This window comes from Electrona antarctica, assembly GCF_951216825.1.
Source record: "Electrona antarctica genome assembly, chromosome: 9".
In the NCBI taxonomy this organism is placed as follows: Eukaryota; Metazoa; Chordata; class Actinopteri; order Myctophiformes; family Myctophidae; genus Electrona; species Electrona antarctica.
The window spans coordinates 8,605,139-8,617,080 of NC_136790.1; the positions used below are offsets into that span (position 1 = coordinate 8,605,139).

Here is an 11,942-nt window from a genome sequence, read left to right on the forward strand (position 1 = left end):
GACTGTCGTCTTGAGATTTCCGGCGGACGGCATGTGTGAACGGGCACGAGAAGTTAGGTGGCCAACAATGCAGGACTTAGACTGTAATAGGCTCTCAACTCAGTTTGAGGTCACTGCACCAACGATTTAACTGTTTTAACAGGACTACGGGACGTGAGTTGTCCTAAAGCGATTATGTGACAGAGACAGATCATGGGGCTTACAATAAAAGTGGTCAGGTGCAAACTACTACCACTGCTGTCCACTGACATAAGACAGAACAATGACAGGCATGAAGGCAATTCTAAAGGTTAGAACTAAACAAATTGCACACGCAAATAATGATAATCTTCAAGCGTGTTGGTATACAAAGAAGTCATCAGATATCACGTACTTCACTAGTCTAAAGAGAAACAGCCTAAAATACAGTAGGCTACCATTCAGACTACTTAGAGTGTAATGCAATACTGTACAATGCTGCTATAGCTAGGTCATGCCATGCAGTTAAAATTAACTCATCTGAGAATTGTAACAGAGGAAATCTACCAAGTATGTACACCTAGCTGTGCTTAAACAAAATAACAACACAGATATATATTATAGAGCCTATAGAACACTAATGTATCTATCAAAGATTGCTGCATGCTAGACTGAGAGGTTAGCCTTGGTGAAGGCAGATAGGCCACGAAGCAAAACTCAAATGGCTTAGTCAGATCACTGTTAGCAACACTCGGAAATAGCTCTTCATTTTGGGATAAGAAGACATTAAATTTGCAGTTTGCTCATTGTCATGAGCTCGTCGTATCTGATCAGTAAATCAGTTAACCACTTAACCCATATATACTTCAATGACTGGGTTCTTGCCCCCCCAGCACCAAATATTTTCCACTAAAAAAAAAAAAAAAAAAAGATCTACAAGCCCACAACGCCATAGTTGCAACACAACACGTTATTGTGAGTGTGTAGATGTTTTGCAGAATGTTCAGCTATCATGACATGCCCAGAAGAGTCGCTAGGGTTCAAGTGGTTAACTACTCCGGAATAAGTTAAAACTATTTCATTTTTGTGTCACACAGAAAGAGATATGACCGAGTGTTCATAAAATGGTCTGGCTAAATCAGGGGTTCCCAACCTTTCTATTCCCATGGACCGGCTGACAGTTCATAAAATGTTCGCGGACCGGCATGTGTGTGTGTGTGTGTGGGGGGGTACGGTGCGTCGTCGCGTCTCGCATCAGTTTACCAAAACACGGAAGACAGTTGACTACAATCAATGACTCAAGTAGGCTACCTGCTGCTATATTATTATATCATAAAAACATAATGTTATATCATTGACCTAAATGGCGTTATATCAACATGGATAGCAGTTTAGGCCTATGTCTTTTTCAGAAATGGTGGAAAACTTTAGTTAAACTTGCAGAGTGATGCATTACTTTACCTGGGTTATCTTCTGATAGTTATACTCGACATATGTCGACATGAAAGATGAATTAAATAATAATCCCGTTTAGTGTTTCATTAGCGCGAGCGTGACAAAATAGGCTACAGCTGTTGTTGTTAATTCCGATGTTAATTCCGACGGAGAGTTAGTCCAACATGCGGGAACAACGGTCGGACTAACGCTCGATCATGCACTGCTCCCGTGCTTGCGGTTATGGTTAGGTTAGGGTTTGAGGTAGGTTGTCGGTCTAATGACTAAAGTCGGACCAATAATAGTGTCGGAACTAAAGCTGGTACCCGCTCAACACACGTGAACGATAACAATACCAAGGATTCGACGGTGATGATGTCACTGTTAGGCTGTGCAACACGGAAGTAGCAAGAAGTAGGACTCGAAGCTGTTTATAAACCACAGTCAGTGACATCACTGACAAATCCTTGGTATTCTCATGCTCCCGAGTCAATCCCGGAGACGCATGGTTATAGATTCATGGCCGGTCCCTTCTCGCGTACGGGTGGCCAATGTGCCGTGTGCCGGTGGTTGGGAACCTCTGGGCTAAATGATCCATCCTTCATGACATCCAACCTCCACTGATGATGTGCTATAAAATCAGTTTAAAGACAGAGCCTACAATATGATTTTAGTAGTTTAGCTTATAGGACTGTACTATTCTACCACGATAGTCACCTCACATGGCCCAGCCTGTCCACCTGTGTAACAAACTGGGAAACAAAATAGAATGTCAAATCAATACAAGCAAAGATTATTCTGGGCAAATAAGAAAGGCAAAAGAGCATAGAAACAGCTTGCTTTGACATGAGACAACTGTATTTAAGTGCAAGTAGCAAGACGAGTATTGATTACTGCAACTTTCAACCCTCTTTTAGATAAGAAAGAAACACAAGCTGAGTGGCATGTGTAAACAAGAGAGGAATAAATATATAACATAATTAAGATTCTGAATGAATTAGCCGATTCTGAATGTGAAGTGTGAACGTGTAGTAGGTTTGTCAGCTAGAGGAAAATAAATCACACTTGTGTGAAGTGAGGGGCGCTCTTATTACCATCATACATCATCATACATCAGCCAATCAAATCATCACATTCCGTGCTACAAACACGTGCTCAAACACACCTACACACAAAGCTGTGCATAGGAGGTTCAAAAAAACTAGATAGATAGATAGATAGATAGATAGATAGATAGATAGATAGATAGATAGATAGATAGATAGATAGATAGATAGATAGATAGATAGATAGATAGATAGCAGCATGCATAGACAGAGAGAATACAAGAGAGAAGCACAGAGAGGCAGAGAAAAAGGACAGAGGGAAAGCATACGAGAGGCAGAGAGGGCCCATTCATTTGGAAAGCAGAGAGCCTGCCCATGAGAAAGTGGGCCTGTCCAGTGTAGCGGGCTGTCCCAGCAGGCAGCCCCTCTGATTTCATTAATTAACAGGACAAAGAGGACAAAACAGATGGGCCCATAGAGGAACAGGGGCTCCCCTGCTACCCCCACTTTGCACTCACACACACACACACACACACACGCGCGCGCGCGCGCGCGCGCGCACGCGCGCGCACACACACAGTACGCACGCACAAACAGGGGCACTCGCTTAATACAGTGCAAACAGACACTCCCCCATCGCCAAACATTAACACATGTACATACAAGCTACAAAGATACACACATACATATAATTAAACATAAAAACACACACATAGTGTACAACATGTGCCCTTGTCCAAGGCAGATACAAAAATATACTCTTCCCGAATGAGTTACAAATGAGTTATTAATGAGTTGTGTTTGCAATGCCTCTATACTGTACACCGTGACATGCATGCACACACTTTTAAGGTCCCATTAAAACCACCATGCACTCACACATTGTGCGATATCCCAAAAACGCATATTTTTGGTTCCCCAGTGTGGCTGTAAAACTGAAAGCAAAGTTTTACAGAGGAGACAAACCGATGGCGTGTCAAGAGAGAGAGAGAGAGAGAGAGAGAGAGAGAGAGAGAGAGAGAGAGACTCGTTCTGGGTCCAAGCCAGCGGGGTCAATCTGCACAGCTGAACAATGGCACCGTAATTAGTTAACGAAGCTCACCGAGGAAGGCCCCCAACCCCACTCTGACGACCCCTGCTAGAATAGCTTGTTGGTGTGTGTTTGTGTGTGTGTGCAATCATGTGTACACAGTAAAATCAGTGTTCATTTATCCATTTGTAACTCTGTAGAGTAGGGCTGCAAATTATCAATAATTTTCTTATCGATTGTTTTATCAATTACTACTTACTAATTCAATTCATCGAATAGGAAAGAAGCGCAAATCCACAATTGAATTCATATTTTTTTATATCATACATTTTATTTTTAAACTGTAATAGTGAAAATAGTACTATTGTTTGACATTTTGTGAAACTTTTTGCCGACAACGACTATCCCTATTTGCTGAAAATAGGGATAGGAATATCAATTGGTTATATTGATATTATATATTTTTTAATAATCGATTAAATCGATTAGTTTCAAGTAACTTTTGCACTCCTGCAGTAGAGTGTACAATACATACTTATGTATCCAAATGGACTCCTACAGGTCCATTTGGATACATAATTCACACTGACTCTGCAGAGTTAAACGAACACTGATGACATTGCAGTGTAGGGTGCTTCCACCTATAGGACAGGACCATGGCTTTAGCCTCAGCTTTGTGGCCATACCTCGGAAGCCCAATCCAGTTTGTTTCCTCCAATCCGATTAGTTGCTTTTGGGATCTATACTAATTACAGTGCATGAGCAGGGCCTCTTTCATTCTCTGCCCCGTCTCTCTCTCTCTCCATCCCCCTCTCATGTCTTGTCCACGTCAGCATTAACTGCTAATCTCCAGACAGCTAGGAGCTATAGTCCTAGCTTGTAGTGCCACTAACCAGAGACCATGGCTGATGGCTTTGGCGGCCCCATCATGCAACTCGGCCCACAGACAGAAGCCTGGTGGCGCTAACATATGTTGCATGGCTAAGGCTATGGATGGATGCAGCTACATTAGCACCATGCTGTTGACTGCTACATTCACAAATGGACAGTGGTGCCACATAACAGGCAATAGCCACCAACCACACACTGATCTACTCTAGAGAAATATACGAAACAAACGTACGCTCGATGACGCAAAACGGAGCGTTTGACGTCATTGTTTCGCAGCGTCAACATTTAGAGGGGAATAAACAGAAGGCATAGTATATTTCTGCAGTGAGGCACTTGTAGGACCGTCTATGAGAGTGTATGTGGAATTGTCTGGAAATAATCTGGCAAACCGCTGGACCGAGCAAGCACCAAATTTCTTGTGCACACTGCCAGGAAAGCAAAAAAGTACTTCCATGCATTTGTATCCCATTTGGTTATATTTGTGCACTCTCAGAGTTACAAATGGGTAAATTGACATGCCAAAAATATGTATAATTCATTAAATAGTCTTTGCTTTACACTGTGACTGCAGCCGTGCCTTCCCTGTCCACAACAACACAACAGCACATCACTGCCTTGAGGCCATCTGCGCTGCTCAGGCAGGAAATCTAAACTCTCCAAAACAACTATCTTATGCGCAATTTATGCTCCGCCGTACCACAGTGTCATGTACCGAACACAGCAGATCTCCAAGCCCACAACACACCGCATCCGTGACACGCTGTGGGCTTGTCGATCTGCTATGTTCGCTGAGCGACACTGTCATACAACAAGTATAAATCAGGCTTTCGACCTTTATCTAAAGAAAGAGCAGTTCCCATATACAGTATCTTTTAATTCATTATAATAAATTAACCATTATTTTTTCTTAAAAAACAAGGCCCTAATTCATATAAATGGACAATAACGGTAAATATTATTACATTATTTTGCCCACAACCTTTCTTAAGCTCTGGTTCTTTTTCTCTGCCTCCATGGAGCGAACATTCAAAACAGAACATTCAAAACAGAACATTCTTCCTAATTCCCAGGGAGGAATGTCAACCTCTTTCTTCTCCTCTCATCTCACGCTGATCAAACAATAACTATTACTCGACTGGGAAGAGAGAAAGTCCAGAAAACTGGACCAATACAGAGGTCAATACAGAGAAAATAATCATAGTCTATGCAGGTTTTAAGAGGCACAGAAAGAGATGGATCCTGATTCTCAAATGCATGTATCTGTTGAAATTAAAATAATTATTCCCAATCCCAAAATGTTTTTCCTCTTCTTTCTTGTATTAATGTCCACTACAACATAGTTTAATCCCAAATGCTGGAAAAAACTGCAAAAACTGATTTTGAACATTTGAGTCTTCAAACCTGAATAAATACATTTCAACAACACTTTTTTGAATAGTGTTTGTGAATGTAGCTGTTGTGGTAGACTACTAGCAACCCCCCAACACCGCAAATGTTTCACCATTTACTTAAGTTAAATTGTACATCCTCTGTCTGCATTTAGCCTATCCTAAAGGCCCTTCCACACACACCAAAGAGTCTTGTTCAGACTAGTCAAAAACGACGTAAAACTGTCAGATTGCAACAGACTAGCATTTTTAATCGGCACAAACCAGTCGGCCGACGAAACATTATTTTTGCCCATGCAAAGCCCAGACATGGTACAGTCCTAATAACCGGTGAGAACCAAAGATGCTATGAGTTGCTTACAGTATTCTTGTTTAGCCTCATACAGGATTTTGGTTTAACCCATTCAGGCCTGACGTCGAAATTTAAAAATCATGACAATTTTCGGAAAGATTTGAGGCACATTTTAACGATTTTTAAAAAATAGCAGACCTACAAGTTCATAGCGCGCCACTCGGTGGCGCGCTATGAGCTTGTAGATCTGCTATTTTTCAATAGCTAAATTATAACATAATGTTTAAAACGCTAACGCTAACGTGACATGGATGCGTTCCAGGTATCAATGGATTAAGACAACGCCTAACCCTGCCGGTGGCCTAGCTGGCTGCTGAGCTTCCAAAAGCCCCAAACCAGTATTAGAATCATACCCAAACAAAAAAAGCGGTGAAATGACTCATAGAAATAATCATTTGCAACAGCTCGGAGATGATTACAAAGCCAGCAACAACAAAATGCTTTAAATAAATGTACCAACCCTAATCATTGTGGGCAGTGATTTTGTGTGTGTGTGTGGGGGGGATTATTCAGATATTCCAAACAGTAAGTACGTAGCTTTAAAGTTATGTACTGGCTCCTGAACTGATAGGACCCATGATGCACTGCACCAACAGTCAGAGCTGACCAGAGCTCACCTAGAAATGGTTGTGATTTGATGGTTGAGATTAAAAATGGACGGTCCAAAATCTTGTCAGATGATCCAGATCCTGTGTCTAGGTGAGTAATGACCTTTGACACGATCTTCTCAATTGTCAATAGAAGAGCAGGGAGACTTAATACAACCACCTCAATTGTATAAATTGTATTAACATATACTCTACCTTAGGCTACAGACAGACTGGACAAAATTAAAATGCATTCATTAAAAAAACATAGCAGGCTTTAAGTTTCTGAATTTGATTTCGGTGTGGTTGGTTACAGTTCAGGGTAAGTATGAGAGGGCGGTAGGTAAGCAACTGTGATTGTGAGCTCCCAGAAACTTATGCCACAAATGTAAAGTTATTACTAATTTATTATCACATCTGAAAGCAGACAAAATATTTTCTGATACACTTCTAATCTATACCAAAAACACACAGGCCTATGTGAAGGTGCTAGTGTGACACAACACAGTGTGTTTGTCTGTGCATGCATGCGTGTGCGTGTGTCAGTTCACCACTACCTACAGGGGACTGCGTGTCTGTAGGTGATATATATGCTGGGAAGTTGTTATGGAGACATAAATCCCACGAGGCTGTGCAGTCACAGTACTGTCCCTTGTGCCTGCTCCCTGCTGTCACCCACGGCAACAGGCCTGCACTGACAACCAACTAAACTTTACTATTCTCCACCCATGGCTTTCTCCCTTAATGTGCCACTGAAGGCTAGGGAAAAAAACTGACAAGAAGAACCCAATCAAATTAACAGTGGTTCTCAAACGTTTTAATAAAATAAAATAAAAACAACTCTGAGGGGGTTCATTTGCTTCTACAGTATTTGTACACTCTCAGAGTAACGGACCAGAAAGGGTCTATTTGAAATCCCAGCAAGGAACCCTGAGGGTTTGTGGACCCCACTTTGAGAACCATGCATTAGCAGAGCCTCAAGGAAGGAGCATTCAAACCTTCAATGAGATTTAAACACGAGCCAGGCCTAAGCCTGGCTTTGTGCAGTGTAAGTGTTGCTATATACAAAACAACTTGCAAATAGGGCAGCTTATAACCAAGTCCTGCAAGAAAACAAACTGTAATAAGGCCACTTACTATTCAAGTCAAGAAAACAACGATTTCAACACTAAACCTTCGAACTAAAAAAAATAAATGCACTCAGTGAGTGGACAGAGTGGCCACCAAACGGTGCTGTTTTTTCCCCTACAGATTCAGAACCCACCGAGTTCTACACAAGTCTACTACCCCATTCAGGTCCCCAGGTAACCATGGCAATGAAGCCCAAGAAAGAACGCTTTCATGTTGGCGCCCTGAACCAGGATTTGGAGGGGGAAATGAAGGGGGGGGGGGGGTGTGCTGCTCCAAAATACACTCTGCAACCAGCCATAAACTACAAAGGAATATGAGGGCCGGGGAAAATACGCTGTACAAATATGAATGACTAGGTCTATGTAAAGGCATTAAAGGAAGTTTATGTTAAGCCCATCATTAAAAAAAAAAGGAAGGAGAAAAAAAAAAGAAAAGCTAACTTACTGTTTTAGAATCCAGCTCGTGTCTGTTTTGAGCTAGAACTTTGTCGACTCCAGCTTGGTCTGCGTATGTTACAAACCCGAATCCCCTGCAAGAAACAAAACCAAAAAATAAATATTGCTACATACAAAAAAAAGAAAAAAGAAAAAGAAACGCAACATCCATGAAAAGCCAGCAGGAAAGGTAGTTGGATCTGTGCACAGTGATAGGACGGTGCAGCACACGCCTCCTTCCTTACCTCGACCGCTTGGTAACGGGATCCCGCATCACCATGCACTCCTTCACTTCGCCGAATTTACAGAAGTACTCCTTCAAGCCCTCTGAAAATGTATTTGGGGTGGGGAGGGGGGGACATTATGGTAAAATCAATTACACCGCGTGTTTAAAAAAATATGTGCTAAACCGCACACCTTATGAAACTACATGGTCCACTGACGGGAGACAATGGGGGTCGGGGCAGACCACGTTGTTTGTGTCCCTCGAGGGCTGATCGGCCACAGAACGGTGGGGCTAGTATCTCTCTCTCTCTCTCTCTCGGGCTATTCAGCCTAACGCAGCCCGTTATTAAGGCCTAACTGATGACAAACGTTGCATTGTTGCGCCGAATATTGTTCCAAAAAAACACCACGCTGGCCCGTGGCGTCGTAGAATATATTATGCATCCGGTAGGTAAGACACTGTGATGATGCGAGGCCTTCAAATAAATGAATGGGTTTTTTGTACTAGTAGTGGAGCTGGAGTGCAACAATGCATTGACGAAAACAAAACATGTCCTCAGCATCAAAAACGCTAGGAAGTTCTCAAGAGGTGGCGAGGCGATTTATAAATCACACGTCCCCCTCGTTAAATACAATGTAATAATAACGACAGCGTGCAATAACAGGCGAGTCGCTTTCATAGCAGTTTGCAGTAATAATAATAATAATCTCTCGGTGTTTTTCAGCCATCCTAAATCCCAAGCTTTATCCTTTATTGAATAGAGGGGGCTTTGATTTAGACTGCACGAGAAGTAGCTCTATTCCGTCCCACTGGTAACTTCAGAATGAACGCTTTGCTCGGTGTCGCATGCGAGCAAATACATTTATAGCCTGCTATGACATTGAATTAAGCTGCAACACACACTTGCATCCATCTGACAAACAGCTTCATCCGTAGACGGGGTTTAAAGTAGCGTGCGGGACAGCTCACCTTGTGTCGTCTGCCAACTCAGACCCCCGATGAACATTTTGCTGAATGAGAGAAATAAGCCACACGTTACGCAGGGTAAACACATGTATTCGTTTCAACATCCAGCGGGTAAATGCACATCTAGACGACTTTGAAACAACATTGTAGCATCAATAAAGTAGCTAAAATGAGGGGAAATATCGGCCATGTTGTGGAGACGCACGAATAGGCAAGCAGATCCGTTATAATCCCCAAAGGGAGAGGAAAAAAAGAAAAGAAACAAAATCAAGGCTTTCCAGGCGTCTGACGACGATGAAAAAGTTGCAGGATGCCCTTTTATGAAGCAGAACAAGACAAACAGCCGTGCGTCCATCCGTCTGGTCTGGTGCGCGGCTGAGTGGAGCACACACACTGGCTGTGTTGGCTCACACGCACACATCACAGAAAGCATGCTTGTCTTTTGTCTCGGTGCTGCTCCGCTATAAAGATCCACACTTTTAACTAAAAATAACTCCCAAGGACAAACTCCTACGGAAACAGGCCGGGCCGAGGAGGCATTTACCAGGGGTCGTGGGGGGAGTTGTCCGTGGAGGACAGGCTGCTTTGGCTCCCTTCCGTATCCATTCTGCTCTACTAGTATTCCCGCACAGTGTGGCGAGGAAAAGCAGTAAGCCTCACTGCTCCAGACTCAGGGGCGGGTGGCTGCGAGGGGGGGGGGGGGGCGGGTGGGGGTGGTTTGTCTAAAGGAGGAGGGACGAGCGCGGAGCGACACACACACACACACTCACGCACACACACGGCTCGGCTCCGCCTCTATACCTCGTTCTCCCGTAGCTTACACAGCAGACTCGAAGCTCCCTCCCATCATGTACGTTGCTTTTTATCCGTGTCAGTCAGTGGCGCTCTCTCTCTGGTGTTTCCCCGCCGTTCCGTTCGTGACATATTGGTTGATCATCATAGGCAACATGGCTCATGAATGATGAACGTGCACGTGTTGAGATGAGATCCATTCCACACACACAGTATATAGCTTATCTCTATGAGATAAACTAACGGACATCATGGATACTCTAGACTAGACCACTATTTGGTAGCCCACACTGGGATTTATTTTGGGCTCAATCGATCAGTCAATCAACCAATCAATCAATCAACAAATTATATCTATATCTATCTGTCTATCTAGCTATCTATCTAGCTATCAGAAAATATGTTATATTAAAAGCAAGGAGATGCACTGGTGTCAAAACAGAACTGTAGATTACGTAAAAAGAGGATAATTGATGGAACTTGAAAAGATTCATTTGTCCACACCCAACCCTGCTGCATTTTGACCAGATTATTACCATCCAAACGGCATTCAACTCAATGCCTGCTGGTGCAACTGTTGTACGACCTTCATTTGACCCTTATCCCCACCATCCATGCATCTTTCCATCTCCAACGCTTCATCCAGTTTGCATCCTATACTAACCTGGCCCTAGTTGCCCAGGTCCTCTCGCATCACATGCTCCAGCGATCATCAACATAAAAACATCTGACATGAAATAATCTACAGTAAAAACATCTGTTGTCATGCGCACAGCCGCACACACATATACACACACATCCTGTTCACAATCTGCATGAGCGTATGTGTGTGTGTGTGACTGTGCGTGACTGTGTGTGTGTGTGTGTGTGTGTGTGTGTGTGTGTGTGTGTGTGTGTGTGTGTGTGTGTGTGTGTGTGTGTGCTCGTGTGTGTGCGTGCGTGTGTATGTGTGGTTGCATACAGTAGTCCATATGAGTGTACAGTATGTGTATGTATGAGGGAGGGGTTATGCATATATTATTATGCATATTATTATGCATTTGGTTATGGTGATGATGATCAGATAATGATGATGATGAATCATGATGATGATGATGATGATTATTTTTTCTTTTCTTTTTAATCATAAAGCTAACCGTAACATCTTTAAAACATCCTTCATTCCTAATGGCATTAAGGCCCTAAATGATACCATGTCTCGTTAAATCTGTTTTTAATGTAGGCCTATTTGTCACTGTTGTGTTGTCCTGCTTTTTGATAATTGTGTCTAAGTGTTGTTTTGCTGTTGTTGCTGTTTTGTTGTTACTGTTGTTTATGAGACCAAAAACAAATTTCCACAACAAATGAAACTAACTAACTAACTAACATAATGGGATAATCTGTGTGTTAGGGGGACACCTCTCCCCCATTTCAACTCATCTAACCCCAACCACTGTACCCGACCTTCATCTATTCTATACAATACGATGGCGGCCCACTCTCAGATTCCACGTGACAGGCTGTCCTGACCAGCTAAGTGGCAGATTAGCAGCATTACCTCGTACAAGGCTGGCTATATGATCAGTCAACTAAGCACTTTCAACACCCCAGTTACAAACTACATTACCAGTAGGCTATAGTAGTCACACTAATAGTAGTCACATTAATGTGAAATGCACTCACTCAATTCAACAGCTTGTGCCTTCGGCAAACTGTAAAAATATAAAT

The 11,942-nt window shown here is 42.7% G+C and overlaps 1 protein-coding gene across 1 annotated transcript in view; it reads right to left on the bottom strand.

The window, feature by feature from the left end:
* Positions 1-10,116, bottom strand: part of LOC306929541 (RNA-binding protein Musashi homolog 1-like) — a 37,232-nt gene extending 27,116 nt beyond the window's left edge. The window contains exons 1-4 of the mRNA XM_079510111.1: positions 9,988-10,116; positions 9,447-9,487; positions 8,497-8,578; positions 8,262-8,346 (exon numbers count right to left, since the gene is read on the bottom strand). Coding sequence (XP_079366237.1) covers positions 8,262-8,346; positions 8,497-8,578; positions 9,447-9,487; positions 9,988-10,049 — 270 coding nt within the window. The 5' untranslated portion in view covers positions 10,050-10,116. The remainder of the gene's footprint in view (positions 1-8,261; positions 8,347-8,496; positions 8,579-9,446; positions 9,488-9,987) is intronic.
* Between the last annotated feature and the right edge of the window lie 1,826 nt (positions 10,117-11,942).